The 25,185-nt window shown below is 41.4% G+C and overlaps 1 protein-coding gene and 1 long non-coding RNA gene across 2 annotated transcripts; one reads left to right on the top strand and one right to left on the bottom strand.

Annotated features, from left to right (window-relative positions):
• Nucleotides 1-1,841: 1,841 nt before the first annotated feature.
• RHAG (Rh associated glycoprotein) lies at nt 1,842-23,198 on the top strand. Its single transcript, XM_061398386.1, has 10 exons — nt 1,842-2,078; nt 13,292-13,475; nt 14,087-14,237; nt 15,861-16,008; nt 16,204-16,370; nt 18,180-18,317; nt 18,864-18,985; nt 21,479-21,552; nt 21,762-21,835; nt 22,564-23,198. Exons 1-10 carry the CDS (start codon nt 1,916-1,918, stop codon nt 22,621-22,623), a joined length of 1,281 nt encoding a protein of 426 aa, XP_061254370.1. The 5' UTR covers nt 1,842-1,915; the 3' UTR covers nt 22,624-23,198.
• On the bottom strand, nt 13,372-19,097 carry LOC133236382 (uncharacterized). Its single transcript, XR_009732863.1, has 3 exons — nt 18,928-19,097; nt 14,037-14,141; nt 13,372-13,458 (listed from the first exon to the last, which is right to left on the bottom strand). It is a non-coding gene; the product is annotated as an uncharacterized LOC133236382 (long non-coding RNA).
• Nucleotides 23,199-25,185: the final 1,987 nt, after the last annotated feature.

Here is a 25,185-nt window from a genome sequence, read left to right as displayed (position 1 = left end):
AAGTATGGGAGAGGAATAAATTGGAGATTGAGGTTGACATGTACACACTGCTATTATAAAATAGATGAATAATAAGAACCTACTGTATAGCAAGGGAACTCAAATCAATACTCTGTAACACTCTATGTGGGAAATGAATCTAAAAAAGAATGTATGTGTGTGTGTGTGTGTGTATAAAACAATCATTTTACTTCTGTTGTTTAGTTGCTCAGTCATGTCCAACTCCTTGTGAACCCATGGACTGTAGCACATCAGGCTTCCCTGCCCTTTACTATCTCCTGGAATCTGCTCAAACTCGTGTACATTGAGTCAGTGATGCCATCCAACCACCTCATCCCCTGTCACCCACTTCTCCTGCCCTCAATCTTTCCCAGCATCAGGGTCTTTTCCAATGAGTCAGTTCTTCACATGAGGTGGCCAAAGTATTGAAGCTTCAGCTTTAGCATCAGTCCTTCCAATGAATCCAGAATACCTGACCTGCCTCTTGAGAAACCTGTATGCAGGTCACGAAGCAACAGTTAGAACTGGACACGGAACAACAGACTGGCTCCAAATAGGAAAAGGAGTATGTCAAGGCTGTATATTGTCACCCTGCTTATTTAACTTATATGCAGAGTACATCATGAGAAACGCTGGGCTGGAGGAAGCACAAGCTGGAATAGAGATTGCCAGAGTGTCAACAACCTCAGATATGCAGATGACACCACCCTTATGGCAGAAAGTGAAGAAGAACTAAAGAGCCTCTTGATGAAGGTCAAAGCGGAGAGTGAAAAAGTTGGCGTAAAGCTCAACATTCAGAAAACGAATATCATGGCATCTGGTCCCATCACTTCATGGCAAATAGATGGGGAAACAGTGGCAGACTTTATTTTGGGGGGCTCCAAAATCACTGTCAATGGTGACTGCAGCCATGAACTTAAAAGACGCTTACTCCTTGGAGGGAAAGTTATGACCAACCTAGATAGCATATTAAAAAGCAGAGACATTACTTTGCCAACAAAGGTCCATCTAGTCAAGGCTATGGTTTTTCCAGTAGTCATGTATGGATGTGAGAGTTGGACTATAAAAAAAGCTGAGTGCCAAAGAATTGATGCTTTTGAACTGTGGTGTTGGAGAAGACTCTTGAGAGTCCCTTGGACTGCAAGGAGATCCAACCAGTCTATCCTAAAGGAAATCAGTCCTGAATATACATTGGAAGGACTGATGCTGAAGCTGAAACTCCAATACTTTGGCCACCTGATGCAAAGAACTGACTCATTTGAAAAGACCTTGATGCTGGGAAAGATTGAGGGCAGGAGGAGAAGTGGGTGACAGGGGATGAGATGGTTAGATGGCATCACTGACTCAATGTACATGAGTTTGAGTAAACTCCGGGAGGTGGTGATGGACAGGAGGCCTGGAGTGCTACAGTCCACGGGGTCGCAAAGAGTTGGACACAACTGAGTGACTGAACTGAACTTAACTGATCTTCCAATGAATATTCAGGGTTGATTTCCTTTAAGATTGACTGGTTTGATATCCTTGTTCTCCAAGGGACTTATATATACTTTGATGTATGTAAATATATATATATATATAACACTTAATCATTTTGGTATACAGCATTTTTAATTTTAAAATGTAATAGAAAGAAAAAAGAGTTTAGACACTGTGTGCAAAGGATCATTTCTGTCAGTGGGCTGCTGTCAATCTACACCATATTTTCTTCAAACCAGCATTTACAGCAATCTGATTACAGAGCACAGTTTTCTCCAGTGGATGGGCGTTTTCACCAGTCTTGCCCCATTTTTTTCTTGCAGCGTCACTGGAGTGCCTTGAGCTTATAGCCTAATTCCACACGCAGAGCAGCCCCTCTGCCTTATCAGCCTCCCACAGCCCGGGAAGCCTCAGTGTGCCTCTGTCCTTTGCCACAAACATGAGGTTCAAGTTCCCTCTCATGGCCATTGGCCTGGAAGTTGTCATGATTGTTTTATTTGCATTATTTGTTCAGTATGAAACGAGTGTGAACACTTCCAGGAATCCCAACGAGACTGAGTCAGCTGCCATGGACGTGGAGAAAACCATGGAATCGTATCCCTGTGAGTGAGCCGTGCTTCTTATTGTACATTTTTGGGTTCTCAGAATGGGAGGTCTGTGGATATTGTAACCTGTAGCGCTCTACATTGGAGCCCCTTGTAGAATTATGTGACAGTTCTGAGTGCTAAGGGTATATAAGTTTATGCTGGGACATTTGGTCTCTGCAGTTCATGTGTTTGGACAGAATCCGTATGTGTGAAACTATCAGAACAAGAAGCTGAGAATTGAATTAATTGATCAATTTTTGACCTTCTTTTTCTGTTTTTAATTTAAAAAATGTTTTACTGGAGTATAGTTGCTTTGGAGAAGGAAATGGCAACCCACTCCAGTGTTCTTGCCTGGAGAATCCCAGGGACAGGGGAGCCTGGTGGGCTGACGTCTATGGGGTCGCACAGAGTCAGACACGACTGAAGAGTCAGACACGACTGAAGCGACTTAGCAGCAGCAGCAGCAGCATAGTTGCTTTACCATATTGTGTTAGTTTCTGTCGTGAGGCAAAGTGAATCAGTTATATGTATACATATATCCCCTCTTTTCTAGATTTCCTTCCCATTTAGGTAAATGACCTTGCCTTTTCTTTGATTACTAGTTCTGCAAGGTATAAAAATATCCCTCCTCCACTGAAAAAAAAGACTTAAGAGTTAACTTTGGAGGAGAAACTAGAAACAAAATGTAATGGGGAAAGGGAACCTGGATTTCATGTGAGAGCCCTAAGGTATAAGAAGGGATATTAAGGATGATACAGGATATAAATGATACTGTTGTTTAGTCACTAAGTCATGACCGACTCTTTTGTGACCCCATGGACCACAACTCGCCAGGCTCCTCTCTCCATGGGGTTTCCTAGGCAAGAATACTGGACTGGGTTGCCATTTCCTTCTCCAGGGTATTTTCCTACCGGAGGGATGGAACCCACGTCTCCTGCATTGGCAGGCAGATTCTTTACCACTGAGCCACCAGGGAAGCCCTGGAAATGCTGTACTGAGGGTTTTATAATATTCTGAAAGGAAGGCTGTTCCTCTGAGATGAGAATAGAATTGTGAGCACCCAACATAGTTTAAAAGCAGAACCCTTCCCTGGGAATGGCGACTGAAAGAAAGAAAGGATTTAGTTTCAAGTTTGGAAGAACAGGTTACGAAATATTTAGTATAACAATAATAATTACCATTTACTGACTGCCTATGATGAGCCAGGCATACTCCTCACCTTGTTAACTGGTGGGGGGGAGGAAGTAACATAATCCTATTATATAGACTGGTTTTTTAGTGAGGTATAAGTAATTTATTATTTATTAAATGTTAAATTGTATTAAATTATTCTAATAGCAATATTTATTATAGTTCTACAGCCTATCTCTAAGCTTTTCAAAAACAATGTGACATTTGTTCTTTTATTTCTACATTTTTTGAGGGAACATATATAATGGGGGGCATTCTCGAGTAGAAATTATGACCTAGAGTTGCTGAGTCAAAATGCACCATCTCAAGTAAAGGATACAGTTAGGGCTGTAAGTCAGAGGCTCTGAGTCCACATCTAGTTCTCTTTACAGAGATATCCGAAAGGATTTGGGATGCAAGAATTTTACAATTTGCAAGTTCAAGAACACCAAAACAGAAAAGAATTCTGTTCAACTCTGTGCGCTTCTGTACATTTCATTTCATCATCTATTCTTCTGGCTCCAACTTGAAAGTATTGCTCACAGGATTTTCTATTATATCAGCTATATCATACATGAAAACAAGAGAGGAATCAAAAAAGAATGATGTCAAGAGCAGGGTGCTTTTTCATTTTACAGAGGAAACATCACAGTTGTCAATAATAATAATAATTAACAATCAATGTACTTTGAAACAACACACACACACACACAGACACCACAACCTCTTCCTCACCGTAAGGGCAGGAGGGCTGGGACACAGGCAGGGGCCAGGATAAAGGAGGGAGGATTCAAGCAATAGAGGCCCCTGGGAGCCCAGAAGAAAGGCAGTAACCAGAAGACAAGGTGACATTTTACATGGAAAACAGTCTTCTTGCATTCAAAGTGCTCTCCACAGCCCAGTCTATATACAATTCAAAGTTCTCCTTTCTAACAGGTCCACAGATACAGAGAACAGGCTTGTGGTTGCCGAGCAGGAAGAGAGGTCGGGGAGGGATAGCCTGGGAGTTTGGGATTAGCAGGTGCAAACTATTATATATAGAATGGGCAAAGTCCTAGTCGTCTAGCACAGGGAAGTATATTCACTACCCTGTAATAAATCATAAAGCAAAAGGGAAAAGAGTTCTCTCTTCAGTGAGGTGGCTCTCAAGATGTAAAATTCCACCTAGCGCTAATCTTCCAGTTCAGCTACCTTCTCACTGGTTAAAATACTTTGTAGAACAGCCCTAGAAATGACATGATTTTACTGATTATATGTATATATTTTTCCCCACATTTCAAAACAACCTATGTACACCAAACTTATGTAACAGCATAAGTCACCGGAGGGAAGTTTATGAAACATTCACTAATTAAGAAGCAAAGTTCAAGTCAACAAATATTTGAGAGTGCCTGCCCAGCACCATTGGAGAAGGCAAGCACCCCACTCCAGTACTCTTGCCTGGAAAATCCCATGAACGGAGGAGCCTGGTGGGCTGCAGTCCATGGGGTCGCTAAGAGTTGGACACAACTGAGCAACTTCACTTTCACTTTTCACTTTCATGCTCCAGAGAAGGAAATGGCAACCCACTCCAGTGTTCTTGCCTGGAGAATCCCAGGGACGGGGGAGCCTGGTGGGCTGCCGTCTATGGGGTCGCTGAGAGTCGGACATGACTGAAGCGACTTAGCAGCAGCAGCAGCAGCCTAGCACCATGCACTGTGCCAAGCGCAGGGATTCAAGACAGAAAAGGCTCAGTTACCATCTAAGAAGCTTACAGTGCATTACGAGAGTTCTCAATTGCAGTATGCTGAAAGTCATGAATTTTTCACACTAACAGTGTGTTAGTCACTGTGTTGTGTCTGACTCTTTTGTGACCGTCGCCCAGCAGGCTCCTCTGTCCATGGGATTCTCCAGGCAAGAATGCTAGAGAGGGTTGCCGTGCCTTTCTCCAAAGGATCTTCCTAACCCAGGGCTCGAACCCAGGTCTCCAGCATTGCAGGCAGATTCTTTGCCATCTGAGCCACCAGGGAAGCTCTAAAAATAAATCAAGTGGGATATTAATTTACATTTGAAACAAATTCAATTGAATATAAGTTTATTCATCCCTCTCACTTACTGCATTCAGCTGTGCAATGCCGAGAAAGGGGAGAGGTCACAGAGACCTGGCCTCTGAACCCATCCCAGGGCACAACCACAGAAGTGGGTGGCACACCCGACGTCACATGGCACGTAATGACGGGCCCCAGAGAAACTAGCTCGACTCCATGGTTTCGGCTTTCATGGCACCCAGCAAAGAGTTGACCACTTTGTTGAGGCCAATAATTTGACAAGAAATGAGGCCCGACTGTGGCTGAGGCTCAGTGGTAAAGAATCCACCTGCCAAAGCAGGAGACGCAGGAGATACAGGTTCAACCCCCGGAGTGGGAAGTCCCCTGGAGGAGGGAATGACAACCCACTCAGTGCTCTTGCCTGGAAAAAGCCATGGACAGAGGAGTCTGGTGGGCTAGAGTCCATGGAATCACAAAGAGTTGGACCTGACTGAGCTCGCAGGCACACGACTATGAACTAATCCTTGCTAACACGCAGAAAGACTAGAGAAAAGTAGAGTTTAAGAAGAAGGCTCTTTAAAGACTATTAGAAATTCTACAAACACAAGGTGTTTAATGCTTATGGGACATTAAAACCACATCAATGAATTCTTCATCCTCTGTTAAACATTAGAATCCATTAGCCTATCTTGTCACTCTGAGTGGATCGTTTGTCCATGTGTGACCTTGTTACATTGTACATTGATCACACTTGAAGAAGTACGGAAGATACAGCAACAGATTAGTACAAGGATTTATTTTTAAAATCTCCATTTAAGAAGGTCCCTATATTTATTCAGATTTTATTTATTTATTTACTCATGTTTGGCCACGACAAGGCTTGCAGGACCTTAGTTCCCAGCCAGGGACTGAATCCAGGTCACAGCAGTGAGAGTGTCGAGTTCTAACCACTGGACTGCCAGAGAATTCCTCCTTCAGTTCATTTATTACAAGAGATTCAGCAATCTAGATATATGTTACAGGCAAAGGGTTACTAAAAGTGCCAGAAGACAATTCCTAGGAAATTATTTGCTTCTATTCTAAATGATACCTGAAATTGTTACAATAACTGAGTTAACATGCTGTGTTTTATAATCTAACAATAAGATGCTGGCCTCTGGTATGCTGCCTTTGAGTTGAACAGTTTTGTTTATGTGAAAGAACTGGAAGCAGTGAGTAGAAATAGAACTGAAATCTTGGCTTCTAACTACCTTCTCCACTGAGGGGCTCATTCCAGGTCATGGCAAAGAAAGCACAAGGTAAACCAAGCAGGTATACACTAACGGGGATGTGTCAGGAGAACACAGGATCCTACGGGAAAGAACACCAATTAGCTGAATTGGGGGGCGATGGCACCCCACTCCAGTTCTCGTGCCTGGAAAATCCATGGACGGAGGAGCCCGGTAGGCTGCAGTCCATGGGGTCGCTAAGAGTCGGACACGGCTGAGCGACTTCACTTTCACTTTTCACTTTCCTGCATTGGAAAAGGAAATGGCAACCCACTCCAGTGTTCTTGCCTGGAGAATCCCAAGGACAGCAGAGCCTGGTGGGCTGCCATCTATGGGGTCACACAGAGTCGGACACGACTGAAGCGACTTAGCAGCAGCAGAGGATTAAGAATAAGAATAGTGTGATGATGATAGATTATAACACACTGAAACAAAGGAAAAAGGCTTCATTGAGTCCATAGAAATATACCCTAAAGCAGGGTAAGGGGATCAGATTGGAGTTCTTTATATACAAATGCCAACTAATTAATTACAAAAGAAGTAATAGATACAAAAATTATAATTTTGAAATTAAAAAATGTAACAATTGACTCTAGCAAGGTTCACCAATGACTGCTAAAATTATTAGGTAAAAAGTGATTGGGCAACTCAGGATGAAAGGTATATCCACAGGAAGAGATCTGGCAGAACAGTCTTAAGCAAGTGGTCTGATGTATCATCACCAGTAGTACGACAAACAAATTATGTGCTACCTGGTATGATGAAATGGCAATTGCACAACACCATCTGTATTCATAGTCTTGCCAAAAATCTATAGTCTGATTCTAATTTTGGTGAAATAAACAAATGCAAACTGTGGTACATTCCATATTAAAGGCAAATCAATACCACCAGTAAAAAGCATGGTGTGAAGTGAAGTGAAAGTCGCTCAGTCATGTCTGACTGCAACCCCATGGACTATACAGTCCATGGAATTCTCCAGGCCAGAATACTGGATTGGGTAGCCTTTTGCTTCTCCAGGGGATCTTCCCAACCCAGGGATTGAAACCAGGTCTCCCTCATTGCAGGCAGATTCTTTACCAGCTGAGCCACAGGGAAACCCAAAAAAGCCTGGTGAGAGACTCTAAATTAAAAGAGTCTAAAGACATGTAATAAGGGCTTCTCAGGTGACTCAGTGGTGAAGAATCCACCTGCCAGTGTAGGAGATGCAGGAGACACAGGTTCGATCCCTAGATTGGGAAGATCCCCTGGAAGACGAAACGGCAACCCACTCCAGTATTGCTGGGATAATCCCATGGACAGAGGAGCCTGAAGGGCTACAGTCCATGGGGTCACAAGAGTTGAGCGACTGAGCATGCATACAAAGACACATAACAAACAAAATATATGAAACTTGAGTAGATAAAGGGGGTCAAAAAATCCTATAAAAGTACAATTGGGAAACAGTCAAATAAATTCAAATATAGATTCCAAATCGGATGTTACTGTATCCATGTTATATTTTTAGATGTGAGGATAATACTGTGGTTATTTAAAACAATGCTCTTTTGCTTTGGAGATTCACGCTGAAGTGGTTTAGGGCAAAATCTCATACTTTTCAATGGTTTGAGAGATATATCTGGAAAGAGAGAACAAATACAGAAAATATTAGCAACCGATAAATCTAGGGAAACAGTACATAGCTCTTCATTGTACTATTTTTTCCAAATATTTGAAATATATAAAAACAGAATATGTGAAAGTAGGGGAGGAAAGATACCACTACTGGGATACTACTTTCAGAAAAGATAAGTTCAGGACGAACCCCAGATGGTTCAAAAGATTGGAACTCACGAAGAACCAATCGCTATCTGCATGCAAACAGCTTGCCAGCCCTCAGTCATTAAAAAACAAACAAACCAAACCAAACCAGCCAACCAGCTTCTAATTCGAGAGTGAGTTGAACAGTTTTAACTATCTGATCCAGAAGAATCCTTTCTCTGAATAAGAGCCCTAGAATCCCAAAGAGGCAAATTCTCAGCGGCCCTCACCTGTGAGTCATTTATTCCTGCATAAACTAGGCATCTCCGGAAAAGCTGGAATTGCCAAACCTTCTGCTGGGTCTCCAAGGAACGAGCCATTTAGAGATTCCTACCTTAACGCTTGCACTCACTTTCCCCTGGAAGCATGCCTTACCGGCAGTACTCGTTCAACAGTCTATCTGAATAAATGGTAAACGGGCACAGACAAGTACATAAACACATGAACTAAAACCAGAGGGGCACCCACAGTGTTGCAGCCGTGCCCAGCGGCACTGTGCAGAGCGCCTGGTCCTTGAAAGTCATCTGGAAGTAGGCCAGGTAAAGAAGCGTTGGAGGTGGAGGAATTCCCTAGAGGTCCAGTGGTTAGAACTCAGTGCTCTCACTGCTCGGGCCCCAGGTTCAATCCCTGGTCAGGGAACTAAGATCCTACAAGCCACACAGAGTGCCCCCCGCCAAAAAAAAGTCGGGTGTGGGGAGGAGCGGACATTCTAGGCAGCAGGCATGTACAGGAGGTAGAGGGGAAAGAAGGCTCTGTTTCATTTTGTTTGTGGTTGGTGGTGGAAGAGGAGAGTTGAAATCATCAATTACATTTTAAAGTTATCAGGGCTTTCAAAGATATCCTGGTCCAAGCTACATGTGATAGTAAAATACAGAATAAAATTACCAGACATTGCCAAATTTACTTTAGAGGCTAAAATTGCCTGCTATTGACAGAAACAGACAAATACTATATGACATCACTTATGCATGGAATCTAAAAAATAATACAAATGAATCTGTATACAAAACAGATACAGACTCACAGACACAGAAAACAAACTTATGGCTACCGAAGAGGAGAGGAATGGACAAATCAAGAGTATGGAATTAACAGATAAAAACTGCTTTACCTAAAATAAATAAGCAACAAGGATTTACTATATAGCACAGGGAATCTGACTCAATATCTTGTAAAAACCTATAATGGAATGTAATCTGAAAAAAAAAAAAAGTGAATCACAGTACCTTAAACCAACACAATTTTTTAAATCAATTATAATTCAATTTTTAAAAATTGCCAGCTATTGAGAATATCTGATTTAGATGGCAGTCCTTGAAACCTGTCAGAGTACTTCACAGAAATTCCAACCAGTAAAGAAATACCTTTTTCCTTCCATAAAGAATTCCTTTAATGCAGCATAATTGAACTGCGCCATAAAACTGACTTGATGACCCTCTCCCTAGTGCTTACCCACAAATAAATTTCTAGAGCAGGATGAAAGATAATGCATCATCCTAACTGTTTATAAACCTTTTTATCCATACCTTTTATACAGAATCATTATCTGTTGAGTCAACTTTGTAAGCTCTCTTTAGCAATTTAAATAATAGATGAGGTTCTAGGGGTCTGCCCTGGTGATTCAGAGGTTAAAGCCTCTACCTGCAATGCGGGAGACCTGGGTTCCATCCCTGGGTCAGGAAGATAGGGGTCTGCCCTGGTGGCTCAGAGGTTAAAGCCTCTACCTGCAATGCGGGAGACCTGGGTTCCATCCCTGGGTCAGGAAGATCCCCTGGAGAAGGAAATGACAACCCACTCCAGTACTCTTGCCTGGAGAATCCCATGGACGGAGGAGCCTAGTGGGCTACAGTCCACCGGGTCGCAGAGTCGGACCCGACTGAGCGACTTCACTTTCTTGAGGTTCTTAGGCCCCCTTGTGGCGAAAAGCAGTAACAAGCATGAGATTACAGGAGAAAAAAAAATCGGACCACCGTCAACGTAGGACATCCCTCCCTCCAACAGCATATCTGGTTTCCCATCAGCTGTAAGAGCTACTCTGGGGACAACTAGGGAAATCTGAACATGACGTGCTAGATTATAATTATAAATTGTGATTATTCTGCCAGGAATGATGATGGTGTTATGATTGTGTAGAAAAATGTCCTTAAATTTTTAGGGATACATAAGTGTTTAGAAGTGAAATGTCATGTCTGTTATTTACTTCAAAATATTTCAAGAAAAAATAGGGGATAAAGCATGTACATAGCAAAATGTTAACAACTGTTAAATCTAGGTGATAGATATATTTGTGTCCATTATACTAGTCTTCTACTTTTCTGTAGGTATGAAAAATTTGTATAAGAAAAATTAAAAATAAAGGGGGGAAATGTCTGATTTACCACCAAAGGGGGAGAAGGATGGAATCTGAAGAATTATTCCTCCTAGTGTGAGTCATTAAAAATTGGCTAAGCCAATTTTTAAATTAGTTGGCTACTCCATATTTTTAAATCAGCAGACTGTAGGAGGAACAAGAGCACTCTAGGGGGAAAAAAAGAAAAAAATTTAGAAAAGTAGCTTGAAGTAATGAAAAAACCCAGTGAAGTCAGTAGACTGGGTTCTTACTCTAATTTTAGCTTTGTGAGTATAAGTAAATTATCTAATTTCCCTGGATCTTAGAGTCTGATCTAAAAACAAAGTAAAATGAACAACAAAGACCTATTGTTCAGCACAAGGAACCCTTATAATAACCTATGATGGGAGCACATCTGAAAAAGAATATAGACAGACAGGTATGAATTATTATGTTATATGTACATTTGAAATTAACACAATATTATCAATCAACTATGCATCAATAAAATAAACATCAGCAAAGGAAGTTTAGAGCTAGGAGAGACGTTAGACTTCATCAAAGTCAAACTGTTCTTTAAAAGAGGAGAAAAACTGAGTTTCAGAAAGGTCTAATAAAACCATAGCAAGTCAGTAAGTCAGGCATATTCTCTGAGCTCCACTCCAACTATGACCTAAATTAAACGTTTACATTAAAAAGTGGTAAAAACAATTTGTAAAGAAAAAAAAAATATATATATATATATAGTCACCTATATTTCCAAAGCCAAACAATTTGACAGTTTCCTGTTGATAAGTCAGGTAAAATCCCAATTAATTAGTTTTCTGGATGGATAGGCAATGAGATGAAGGTGGGCATTCAGAATGTGGGTATAAGTCAAATTGTTGCCAGTATGCATTATCTCACTAGGAAAAAAAGACTGCAGCATTCTCCTCTCTGAGACCTCCTTCAAAGCTGCTAAGGAAAGAGAATCTTCAGAAATTTATTTTTTCCCTTCTCACCCTCCTCATACCGACTCTCTTGGGAGGTGGAGCCAATGAACAATAAAATGATCAAAAGACTCACTGCCTGGATGGGGTCAAAAAAAGGCTGATGCTGTGTGTGCCTGAATTAGAAGTTTGGGTCTGGTTTTCTCATTGTCTTTATTCTTAACATTTGCTGAACTCATGCACAAATGAGACTAGCTTCTAGACCACCAAAAGACCCTTGTGATTCAATACATGATGCCAACCTCTGCCTGTCCTGGGATCTGTCATGGAATAAGGCTGTAGGGTGAGTTCCCATACTTCCAACCAGCCCTTTTCAAATACTGGGAATCCTTGGAAACACAGCATCTTTATCCACTTCCAGGTGTATGATCACTGCTACAGATTAGTGCATCGGATTTAACTTGCAAAGTTTGAAAAAAATGTGATATACAAGTTATGTCGGAAGGAAAGTCAGGAAAGCTCTACAGAGACAAGGGGAGCCCCCAGGAAGGTGCTATAGACTCTACGAGCAACATTAGCCTGAAGGAAGTTTACTGGGGCATGTCTTATGATCAATACCTGCAGCAGAAGGGTTCGGGCAGAGAGAGAAAGCCTCAGGTGACCTTAGGAAACTCTGAGACTGGGATTGTCTAGCTTCAAGTGGCTCTTTTCCCAAGGCGAGGGGATGCTGTTGTGAACCAGTCATTGGGTTCAGGTGACCCAAGGGAAGGGCTGTGACTGGACAAGAGCGTTTTTCAGAGAGAAGTGAGAGCTGTCACTCGACAGAAACCCTACAGCCCCAGAAAATGTGGAATAGAGCCTTTTCAGTAGGCTTGCAAATGAGAACGCCAAAATGCCCTGAGGAGAGGTGACTTGCCCAAGGTGATTTGCCCAAGGTCACATGATCACGTGACACTGTTGGGGAACCTCAGCCTCCATCTGCAGAACTAAGTCAAGAATTTGTTCCTCGAGAGGATACAGCCTTCCTTCCATTGGTTTAGAAAGTGTAAACAAAGACATCAATCCATATGACTTAAATAATGATCTGTTAAGATTTCCATTTGAGACGTAAAGATACCTTCTCAATCATTTAGTCAATAGTGCCTCATTCTTTATACGCAGGCTTTTGTGACAGATTCGGGGGTCAAAAGATAAGAAAGCCCTAAACCCTTCAACCAGGAAACTCACAATCTAGTGCAGGTAATGGACCCCTCATCAGATAACTATTACAGTATGATACGTGGTAAATAAATGGTAATCCAATGTAACAACTGCTAAAGCTGAGGTTTGGGGAAAACTGGAAGAAATATTAATTTTCCCTGGGAGTACTTGGAAAGTCTGCAAGAACAGGTGATTCTGGTACTGTATTTAGCAAAGGTATCCTCGCGTGAAAAGTAACAGAAAACTCTTCAGGGAGAGGATGAAAGACATATTGGTATGATAGTGCATAGTTTTCCAAGAAAAGGCTCAATCACTTGCCCAAGGTCTCCTCGCGGGTAAGTAGCCACGCTGGCACTGCAACCCAGCCTTTGGCTGTGCAGTTAACTTTCCTTTTGTGGTGTTTTCTGAAAAAGATGCAGCACTTAGTAAATGGAATATACTATGATGTCACACTTTCTCAGTGCTCCCCTTATGCAGATTTCTTTTTCTTTCTCCTCTTTTGCAGTCTTCCAAGATGTGCACATTATGGTATTCGCTGGGTTCGGCTTCCTCATGACCTTCTTGTGGAAATATGGCTTCAGTGGTGTGGGCATCAACCTACTTATAGCTGCTCTGGGACTCCAATGGGGCACTATTATACAGGGGATCTTTCGTAGCCACGGACAGAAATTCCTAATAGAAATGAAAAAGTGAGCACCCATTACTTTCCAATCATTGTGTTTTCAGAGCAGTTGTTTCTCTTCTTAGTCTCCTAAAAGTCAGCCTCTGAACTAGCTTGCAGATTGTCTCCCTTCCATGAAACAAAGATCATTGGGATCCAAGGATCTAAATCAATGCCTTGCTCAACTGAACTGGGCCATATATTTATGTGTATATGCTCTCTGATTTGCCCTTAAGGGTATAAGAAATCCCCTTCCATAAAATTATTATTCCTTTCATTTTAGCTAGAGAGGGCAAAAATCCTTCTTTAGTAATTTTTCTGAGGCTGTTTTTGACATGTAAAGGCTCTAGAAGGTAATTCATTTATCAGATCAACAGAAATAAGGTAAAACCCTAAAAGAAGTAAAGAACAGGTAGGCTAAAGGAAATGCGAGAGTAACTAAAGATTGCATGGTGAATGGAGGTGGAGGTGGGCAAGGAAGTGGGAGAGGACAAAAGAAGGTCTGGAAGAAGCACCTGATGGGAGGGAACAGATGGGGAGAGGGGGCTTGAACTCTGGACAAGGGGATGCTATATTCATTACAACTCACATATTTAAGTTGCGCATTGGTTTTCAACGTCTTCTTTCTTCTTCCCTCAGCATGATACACGCAGACTTCAGTACAGTCACAGTTCTGATTTCTTTTGGAGCTGTCCTGGGTAAAACAAGTCCAGTCCAGATGCTGATCATGACAATTTTAGAAATTACTGTCTATGCTGCCAATGAATATCTGGTTTTTAAGATATTATGGGTAAGGGTTCAATTGATACTTACCTAGCTTTGAACAGCACAACACACGTTAGATGCCCACCATAAATAAGCAGGGACAAACCTTGGTGGCCGTGACACCATAGCAAGTAATAATCATAGTCATCCTTCGAGTAACTATCATAAACTAGAAATTCTATAAACATTATCTAATTGCATTGACACCACAACAGTGTTAGACAGGTATTATGATGCATTATTATGATTCATTTATAGACAATGAAACTGATTATCACAGATACTAAATGACCAACTTGCCTGAATCTGAATTCAAATCCAGAATTTCCTAGCTCTACAATTCTTTTTATGTAAATACACTTTCTATCAATGACCAATTCCTATTTATATTTCAACTACTAAATGAATTGCCCTTTCAAAGTCTTTTATTAAAACTTTGATCAAATGTCTTCCCCTCCATGAAAATCTGATTGATTCCCCCAAGGGAAATTGAATATGTCGGGCACTCTCCAGTATTCTATTTATTCTCGTTGTTGTTCAGTTGCTAAATTGTGTCCATCATTTGGGGGCTTCATGGACTACAGCACAGCAGGCTCCTCCATCCTCTACTGCCTTCCAGAGTTTGCTCAAATTTGTGTCCATTTATGCTTCTATTGAACATATGACTTGATAACAAATACTTTGGCAAATTTCTAGGTATCATGTGTTGGTGATTCAGTTGCAAACGTCTCTTCATAGAGTTTACAGTCTAGTGGGAGAGACAGAAATCCAACAAATATTCATACATTCAACCACCTACCCATAGAATCACAAACACACACACAATTATTACTATAAATTGCAACACATACTATGAAAAATAAATAGAAGGGCTCTGAGGAAATATACCTAGAAGACCTAATTTAGATTGTGGAATCAAGGAAGGTTTCTTTGAGGAAAGTGACAGCTAAACTGGACCTGAAAGGTATGTAAGAGTTTATCAAGCATGAAAATGTAAGTAAATTAACAAATTTGTATCATTTTTCTACTTTCATAAGTACACAGCAATGCCTTGGGTTTGGCACTCTGAACTTTCCCTCTAGAGACAAGAACTGTAGGAAACTGCATCATATCCACTCAGTGTTCTAAAGAGGGACATAAAATACATTTCTTCAAATGAATCTTGGACCTCAATTGGTTTTCATGTCATCATAGCAGAGTCAATGAATGCAAAAGTCACGCTTATTTTGTATCAGGTGCAGTGCCTAATATCGCACTAAGAATCTGTGTAACCTGGAAAAGTAACCTGAACTGTACTGAGTGCCCACTAAGGACCTAGGCCTTGAAAAACACGGTCCCATCTAAATCCCACCACAACTGTACTGGCTGGGTAACGTTTCTCCATTTCACCCAACTGGAGATTCAAAGAAGTAGAAATAATTTGTCTAAAGTCACATCAGAGAAGTACCTGACCTAGGACTGAAAGTCAGTTCTGTGTTGCTCCAATGCCCGTGCCTTTTCTTTTACATGATCCTGTTTTATTCCCCTTTCTCTGACACATTCATTCTCGCTCTTGATCTTTTTTGTTTAACGCATGAAGCAGTCCTTAATGACCTCCCTCCTGTGTTGAGTGTCACCTCTATTTACATGAATGCTTTCCCCCCCTCAGGCCTCTGATACTGGAGAATCGATGACCATCCATGCCTTTGGGGCTTACTTTGGTTTGGCTGTAGCAGGCATCTTGTATCGATCAGGATTGAAAGAAAAACATCCCAATGAAGAGTCTGTATACCACTCGGACTTGTTTGCGATGATTGGTGAGTTGGGATGAAGTTGCCTGATTCTTGTCTATTTGCTCAGACACAAGGGAATGCCTCTCTTTCCCCCTAACTCTTAGACAACAAAGCCTAAAAGTAAAGACAGCATGTCTGTGCCCAAGGTAAACGACTTCCTGTGGACTGTCTTTCATATTCAGAACGATTAATAATATCCGTTTCTGTGATTTACTGCAGGGTCTCTTTTCTTATGGATATTTTGGCCTAGCTTTAATTCTGCCACTGCTGATGAAGCAAAGAAACAGTACAGGGCCATCGTGAACACGTACTTCTCTCTTGCTGCCTCTGTGGTCACAGCCTACGCATGTTCCAGCCTTCTCGAGAGCCGAGGCAAGCTCAATATGGTGAGTGTCATGTTAACCCCCATGGAAGTTTGCTAAGTGACCCTGATGGCTGCTCTGATGAGTAACTCATTTCTGCATCACTGCTGAGCTGCCCGAACAAATCACAACACTGCAGACCTTGGAGAATAATCTGAAAATAACATTCCCTTATTTTTCAGATCTGTACTGTGACAAATTAAAAAAATATTATCAAGGAATTTACAGTTTTACAGGGAATATAGTCAGGTTTCCCAGGTGGCTTAGTGGGTAAAGAATCTGCCTGCAATGCAGGAGATGCAGGGGACAAAGTTTCAATCCCCCAGTTGGGAAGATCCCCTGGAGGAGGGCATGGCAACCCACTCCAGTATTCTTGCCTCGAAGATTCCATGGACAGAGGAACCTGGCAGGCCACAGTCCATGGGGTTGCAAAGAGTCGGACATGACTGAAGCGACTGAGCATGCACATAGGAATATAATCATGCAAAAAATCAAAGATCTGAAACATGTTTCTTTACCGATAGAGCCAACTGTCCCCAAGTTTTCAGAAAATCTTTCTTAGAAACAGCACTTTCTATAAGGGTAGAAAAAGAGTGGGAGAATGCAAGTTGGTTCTATTTTTCTAACAGCAAATATTTCAAAGAAATAACAACTAAATGTACTGAGGGATCCTGAATGGTGGTTTAATTGCTAAGCCGTGTCAGAGGAGCCTGGCAGGCTACAGTCCATGGGATTCTCCAGGCAAGAATACTGGAGTGGGCTGCCGTTTCCTTCTCCAGGGATCCTGAATAGGATTCTGGAAAAGAAAAGGGATATTAGTGGGAATATTGGTAAAATTCAAATAAGGTCTTCAATAGTAGTACACCAATGCTAATTTCTTAGTTCTGTGATGATGTAAGATGTTAACATTGGGGGGAACTGGATGTGGTATATATGGAAATGCTCTGCAATATTTCTGCAACTTTTACATGTCTATAATTATTTCGAAATAAAACATTTTAAAAAATCCCCCATAATGGTCTTTTTAGTTTCTTGCCTATGAGCTAAAGAAATGTCAGTGAAGGAATAATCCTCAAATCGGCCACTCTTTCTAAGCTGAGAGAGAAAAAAGATATTGTATCAAAATATTTCTAAACATAGCTAAGAACATGTCTTTCAGTTCTCTACAAATTGTTTCATGAGAAAAATAAATGAAAACAATTAAAAGAAGCAATCATGCATGGCTCAGTGGATCTCTTTCAAAAGTACTGACAACCTTTTTTCCTTCGGCAGAACAGCCAGAATATAATTTTTCTGAGGAATTCTGGTAAATGGAAACTGGTTCCTCTTTTCTCCATTCTCAGATGTTCTCAGAATAGTGACACTTGGCAAAAGCTGTTGTCTTTGATGTGTAATACGTACATTTCAATGCCTTTAAATCCTGTCCTTGATTAGTGGAACATCAAGGACTCAACAAAGCACACAGCAGCCATAAGCCTGTTTCAGTTCACAGTAACCATAAACGCATTCCAAAGCTGCGTAAAGAGGCAGAACACTGCCAGAATAACTGCTGCATATTCCCACTCTCCCACAACTTCTCTTGATTCTGCCACATCCCTCCCCACCCTAGTCTTACTAACTCGATCTCTCGTGAACAACCAAGGAATCCTATAAGAAAGATACCACAGGTCAACTGCTGGGAAGAAAGGCTTTCTGGAACTACAAAGAGCCTTCTTAAATAAGAATCCATAACCCTCCCAACTAAAGAATGTATGTGGAATCCATCGACCCTGAGATTGCTACAGTCCTTCTAAACTCCAGCTCCTCTCGCTCACATTTCTGTGCTCCACGCAGGTTCACATTCAGAATGCAACTCTGGCTGGAGGAGTGGCTGTGGGCACTTGTGCGGACATGGAGATTCCCCCCTATTATGCTATGATCATTGGGAGCATTGCAGGAGCGGTCTCCGTGTTTGGGTTCAAGTTCCTGACTGTAAGTATTAACAGACACTCTCAGTCAAACTTTGGACCTGCCCCATCACCGTCTCATATCCCACCAGCAGAGAAACCTATGAAAAGTCCTTTCCTAAGCACCTCTCCTTGGAGCACTCAATGTGTCAGTGTTCCAGTGCTTTCTACTCTTTCTTGCCTTCTTTTGTGAATATTCGTTACTTGTAACAATATGAACTGAATGTTAACTACTTGTATTACTTTTCTCAGTTTTTGTTGTGGTTGACATTTGTTGATGATGTTTGCTTTGTGTAATTAAAGACTCTGAGCCCTTTTCAGAGGATTTAAGATCCCACCAGTAGGTAAGAATGAACAGGACTTAAAATCACTTACTGTCACATCCACCTACTTAAGACTGAAATGAAAAGTTTTGCCACCAGTGTATTCAGATTCTTTGATGTAAGTGGGTTTCAGATGTGGATGGGAAACTGGCCTGGAGATAAAAATTTTCCTGCATGTTCATTTACTTTAGTCACAGGGCTCTCTATAGCTAACAAAATAATAAGGCTTCCTCTTTTTACAATTTCAGCCACTTTTCACTACTAAACTGAGGATCCATGACACCTGTGGAGTCCATAACCTACATGGCTTACCTGGTGTGATAGGAGGCCTTGCTGGCATCATCACTGTAGCCTTGAAGGAATCTGACTCGTGAGTGAAAGAATGTTTTCCTATTCCCCAAGGTCAAGTGCTGTTTCCTCTCACTCTTGGAGAAACCCAGTGATAAGAGTTTTTTCTTTAGCAATCCAGACCACAGTTTGTAAGTACTGTTCTTACTGAAGCCAAAGAGACATAACCGAGGGCCAAAGAAACATTTCCCAATTTGCATTTTAATAATCTGAATAGACACACGAGAGAAAGTAGGCTTGATTCTTGCTCAGTGGCCAGATTTGGGGTAGATTTCATGGTTAAGAGTCTAGTCCTTGGGTATACAGATTTAGCAACAATTTAATTTACTCAAGAGGAGTTGAGGGGGCAAACCTTGGAAAGTCCATTCACATGTGTGGGCAAAATTCACACATATCTCACAGGGTAGATACAATACTTTGTCCTAGAGTCAAGCCTACTTACTCACATGTGTCTATTCAGATTATGAAAATGCAAATTGGGTTTATTGGCAAACATAGAACAAGGAGAAGTTAATATACTTAGGGGACATTTTTTCCAAATCATGGCAGCCTAACTTTAATAATGCTGTTAATTTTGTCTAATCCAGCATTTTGCAAGCCTATTTTATCATGGAATATTTTTCATCAGAACATTTTTTAATACCTTGTAAAAGATCTTGGTAAATTCTAGTAAAATTAACAGACAGCTTACAAAAGAAGAAAATCAAATGAGTATCATGATGGTGTGATAACTCACCTAGAGCCAGACATCCTGGAACGTGAAGTCAAGTGGGTCTTAGAAAGCATCACTATGAACAAAGCTACTGGAGGTGATGGAATTCCAGTTGAGCTATTTCAAATCCTGAAAGATGATGCTGTGAAAGTGCTGCACTCAATATGCCAGCAAATTTGGAAAAGTCAGCAGCGGCCACAGGACTGGAAAATGCCAGTTTTCATTCCAATCCCGAACAAAGGCAATGCCAAAGAATGCTCAAACTACTGCACACTTGCACTCATCTCACACGCTAGTAAAGTAATGCTCAAAATTCTCCAAGCCAGGCTTCAGCAATACGTGAACCATGAAATTCCAGATGTTCAAGCTGGTTTTAGAAAAGGCAGAGGAGCCAGAGCTTAAATTGCCAACATCCTCTGGATCATCGAAATAGTAAAAGAGTTCCAGAAAAGCATCTATTTCTGCTTTATTGACTAGGCCAAAGCCTTTGACTGTGTGGATCACAATAAACTGTGGAAAATTCTGAAAGAGATGGGAATATCAGACCACCTGACCTGCCTCTTGAGAAACCTACATGCAGGTCAGGAAGCAACAATTAGAACTGGACATGGAACAACAGACTGGTTCCAAATAGGAAAAGGAGTACGTCAAGGCTGTATACTGTCATCCTGCTTATTTAACTTTTATGCAGAGTACATCATGAGAAATGCTGGACTGGAAGAAGCGCAAGCTGGAATCAAGATTGCCGGGAGAAATATCAATAACCTTAGATATGCAGATGACACCACTCTTATGGCAGAAAGTAAAGAGGAGCTAAAGAGCCTCTTGATGAAAGTGAAAGAGGAGAATGAAAAGGTTGGCTTAAAGCTCAACATTCAGAAAACTAAGATCATGGCATCTGGTCCCATCACTTCATGGGAAGTAGATGGGGAAACAGTGGAAACAGTGTCAGACTTTATTTGGGGGGGCTCCAAAATCACTGTAGATGGTGACTGCAGCCATGAAATTAAAAGACGCTTACTCCTTGGAAGAAAAGTTATGACCAACCTAGATAACATATTCAAAAGCAGAGACGTTACTTTGCCAACAAAAGTCCGTCTAGTCAAGGTTATGGTTTTTCCAGTGGTCATGTGTGGATGTGAGAGTTGGGCTGTGAAGAAAGCTGAGCACCGCAGAATTAATGCTTTTGCACTGTGGTGTTGGAGAAGACTCTTGAGAGTCCCTTGGACTGCAAGGAGATCCAACCAGTCCATTCTAAAGGAGATCAGCCCTGGGTGTTCTTTGGAAGGAATGATGCTAAAACTGAAACTCCAGTACTTTGGCCACCTCATGCGAAGAGTTGACTCATTGGAAAAGACTCTGATGCTGGGAGGGATTGGGGCAGGAGGAAAAGGGGACTACAGAGGATAAGATGGCTGGATGGCATCACCGACTCGATGGACGTGAGTTTGGGTGAACTCCGGGAGTTGGTGATGGACAGGGAGGCCTGGTGTGCTGCAATTCATAGAGTCGCAAAGAGTCAGACACGACTGAGCGACAGAACTGAACTGAAACCCTTTCTGAGGAAGATATTTTCATCATTTCTGAAGAAAAAGGTGGTTCTTGTATATGTGCTTATAAGAATTTGTGAACATTAAGAGTTTCAAAGAAAATATATGAGATTAAAGAAAAATTGTAGTAACTGTTTGCTGGTATGTCATGCTGCACTCTGGCCTGAAGGTGGCAGGCATGCACACCCTCAGGAGATGCGGTTTTTATTGCCAGGCATCTTGGACAAACAATTCTGCATTTTTTGCCTCCTAGGACTAAGACGGTCAGTCAGGCAGCTGCGCTAGGTTCATCCATTGCAACAGCACTTGTTGGAGGGCTAATCACAGGTGAGCATAAAAAATAAACATTTCCCTCTATCTCATGCTCTCAACATAATAGATATTATTAAACATTGGTAAACAAAATTTTTCTACACTTCTGACAGTAATCAGGTAAGCTCCAGGGGATGACTTTATAACAGTATTTTAATTACTAAGCAGGTTGATTTTCCTTTTCAGCCTCATAACCATGACTTATTTTCTCCCTGCTTTCACAGGTGCGATTTTAAAGATTCCTTTCTGGGCACAACCACCTGATGAGGACTGCTATGATGATTCTGTTTATTGGGAGGTACTGTGTAGTGTTCTAAGGATGCATATGATGACTATACTAGGCAACGTTCTGCCCACCACATGTCTAGATGTCTGTGTGGCATCCTTATGACAAAATTGGTTGAACTCCCTACTTATAGAGAGAAATTGAAACAATGTGCCCAGAAAGATAAAATCAGAAGCTATGATATCTTGCAAAGCAGAAACTAGATGAAGGAAAAACAGACTTTAGTTGACAAGTACCCTTTCACTCCTCCAAGAGCAATTAAAAAAAAAAAAAAAAGCTCCTCATAAAAATATAGGAATTCTGGGCAGCTGTGTGAGATTTTACATCACATATAAGTAGACCGAGCAGGTGGGACATGCAGGGTTGAAGAATCTTGGTGAGGATACAAGAAGTTCTGTGACTCACGAAACATTAGCTTCTTTCCATCCTCCAGTTTCTACCTCTTTATTTCGTTGACATTTTCTTCCAAATTATTTCCTGCAAAACCTAAGAGTGATAGATACTTGGATGCGTTCAAATGGGATTTTCAAAGAGAACAGGTTTGCAAAAGAGAATGTAGTCAGGATGGGTGGGATAAATATTTTTGTTCATTTCTTCCCAACTCAAACAATTTTTATTCCCAGTTCTTTCTATACTTGAATAATAACTACAGAAAACATCTTTGTTTCAATACTAACCTGTGATAAGCCCAGTGAAAGAAAGTATAAAAAGTGCCTTAATCTTTTTTTTTTTTTCTTAAGGTTCCTGAGAGGAAAGAATATGACAACCATTTCCATGAACTTCTCTCTACCCTCCATTAGAACGTGAAGCCTAATCCTGTGCTTCAGCTTCTTTTCCCATTATCTAGACTTGAAACAAAATGGCAGCTTCCATGAGTATATGGAATGGAATGGATAGATCCTGAGCCCTACATATCCAGTGAGAAAACATTTTAACAAAATCTGGAGCTGTCTCTTCACATCAGTGATTGTTTAATTGAAGAAATGTGACTCATACAACAGATGGTCAAATGGATTCTTGCCAGTGGGTAGTTACAGGGTGAATATTCCATGTATTTTCTTGTATTTTTTTCCACATGGAGGAGGATTTACAATGAAACCAGCACTTTCTAATCATGTCAGTTCCTTAATGTACATACTATGTCTTCAATCCCAAAGATTATAACTGAAGCTAATGAAACAATAATTTATGTAAGAAATAAGAAGGAAATGTATGTATGTAAACAGTAATATGATTTTTCTTTGACAGTGCTTTCTGGATTTTAAAAATGGTCTATTTTAGAAGAATTGTGTTTTATTTGGCAGACTTGCTGAGGATTTAAATTCAGGAGGCAGTCTCTGAAATAGCTTTGAGGACTGTTCCAAAGAGCAGGAGCAGGGGGTGGGGTGGGGTGGGGTGGGGGACAGGGTACATAGGAGTTTTGCAACAAAGACCAGGTGATCAGAACATCAAAAAATTACTGATTAAAGAAAACCAGGTATTTCAAGTTAATGAATTTAACTCTTTTCTAAGTATGGAACGATGCAAGAGTCTGAGCTCACTGCAATCATTCATTTGATTTGCACCTTAGCTCTCTAGGGTCAAGTCTTGTTCTTTTCCTTCCGGAGTCCCCTCAAGGTGCACTGCTGAAGGTGCCTGCAGTGACTGAGGGCTTGATAGTGGGCATTCTGTGTTTTCATCCTGAGTTCCTTCAAGGCTCACCCTTCGGAACAGAGTTAGTGGCTGGTGGCTGCAACATCTTTCATATTCTGATATGGCAGGCAATATTTTTCATTCACAGTTTGAATATTCTTATACTTCACTTCTTTTGCATGTTTACTATTTGAAACAAGAGCTCAAATGCTATCTGACCAAAGTCTATTTTGTATAAAATGCCAGTGGATTAAATGTCATTATAAAATAAAATGTTTGTCTTTGGCTCTTTTTTCTTCTGTGGTTAGAATTCACTTTAGTAACAAGCACCTGCCCACACACACACACATACACCAAACATTGTTCATGTTTAGTCCATACTCAATTCAAAGAAATTGTTACTGGACTGTGAAGAAGGCTGAGCACCGAAGAATTGATGCTTTTGAACTGTGGTGTTGGAGAAGACTCTTGAGAGTCCCTTGGACTGCAATGAGATCCAACCAGTCCATTCTGAAGGAGATCAGCCCTGGGATTTCTTTGGAAGGAATGATGCTAAAGCTGAAACTCCAGTACTTTGGCCACCTCATGTGAAGAGTTGACTCATTGGAAAAGACTGTGATGCTGGGAGGGATTGAGGGCAGGAGGAGAAGGGGACGACAGAGGATGAGATGGCTGGATGGCATCACTGACTCAATGGACGTGAGTCTCAGTGAACTCCGGGAGTTGGTGATGGACAGGGAGGCCTGGCGTGCTGCGATTCATGGGGTCACAAAGAGTCGGACACGACTGAGCGACTGATCTGATCTGATCTGATCTGAACAACTTAATTAAATTTGCCCGTTCCAGTCCATTTTAGTTCACTGATTCCTAAAATGTTGATGTTCACTCTTGCCATCTCCTGTTTGACCACTTCCAATTTATCTTGATTCATGGACCTAACATTCCAGGTTCCTAAGCAGTATTGTTCTTTACAACATCGGACTTTATTATCACCACCAGACACATCCACATCTGGGCGTTTCCAGTTTGGCCCAGCTTCTTCATTCCTTCTGAAGCTATTTCTCCACTCTTCTCCAGTAGCATATTGGGCACCTACTAACCTGGGAAGTTCATCTTTTGGTGTCATATCTTTTTATCTTTTCATACTGTTCATGGGGTTCTCAAGGCAAGAATGCTGAAGTGGTTTGGCATTCCCTTCTCCAGTTGACCACATTTTGTCAGAATGTCTTGGGTGGCCCTACATGGCATGGCTCATAGTTTCTTTGAATTAGACAAGGCTGTGAGCCATGTGATCAGTTTGATTAGTTTTCTGTGATTGTGGTTTTCATTCTGTCTTCCCTCTGATGGATGAGGATTAAAGGCTTGTGGAAGCTTCCGGACAGAAGGGACTGGCTGTGGGGAAACTGGGTCTTGCTCTGGTTCTGCTAATGAGTGGGGCTGTGTTCCCTGCCTGTAATTTGGCCTGAGGCCAAACTATGGTAGGGGTAATGGCATTAATAGCAACCTCCTTCAAAAGGACTTTCACCAGCATGCTGCAGGTCCCAGGATTGTAGTATTCAGTGCCCCTGTCATCCCGTGCCTCAAAAGAGACTCCTGGACATTCATAGGCAAGTCTGGATCAGTCTTTTGTGGGGTCACTGCTCCTTTCTCCTGGGTCCTGGTGTGCAAAATTTTGGTTTGTGCCGTCCAAGAGTCTGCTTCCCCAGTCCTGTGGAAGTTCTGTAATCAAA

This window comes from Bos javanicus, chromosome 23 (genome assembly GCF_032452875.1).
Source record: "Bos javanicus breed banteng chromosome 23, ARS-OSU_banteng_1.0, whole genome shotgun sequence".
NCBI classification, from domain to species: domain Eukaryota; kingdom Metazoa; phylum Chordata; class Mammalia; order Artiodactyla; family Bovidae; genus Bos; species Bos javanicus.
The sequence above is the reverse complement of the archived record's forward strand: the minus strand, read 5'-3'. Positions and strand labels throughout refer to the sequence as shown.

What these genes read in the sequence shown, in the direction of transcription:
- RHAG (XM_061398386.1), top strand. Translation starts at nt 1,916, where the DNA reads ATGAGGTTCAAGTTCCCTCTCATGGCCATTGGCCTGGAAGTTGTCATG. An exon ending in AACCATGGAATCGTATCCCT is followed by an intron (nt 2,079 to 13,291) that starts GTGAGTGAGCCG and finishes CCTCTTTTGCAG; the next exon opens with TCTTCCAAGATGTGCACATT. An exon ending in TGGTTTTTAAGATATTATGG is followed by an intron (nt 14,238 to 15,860) that starts GTAAGGGTTCAA and finishes TCCCCCCCTCAG; the next exon opens with GCCTCTGATACTGGAGAATC.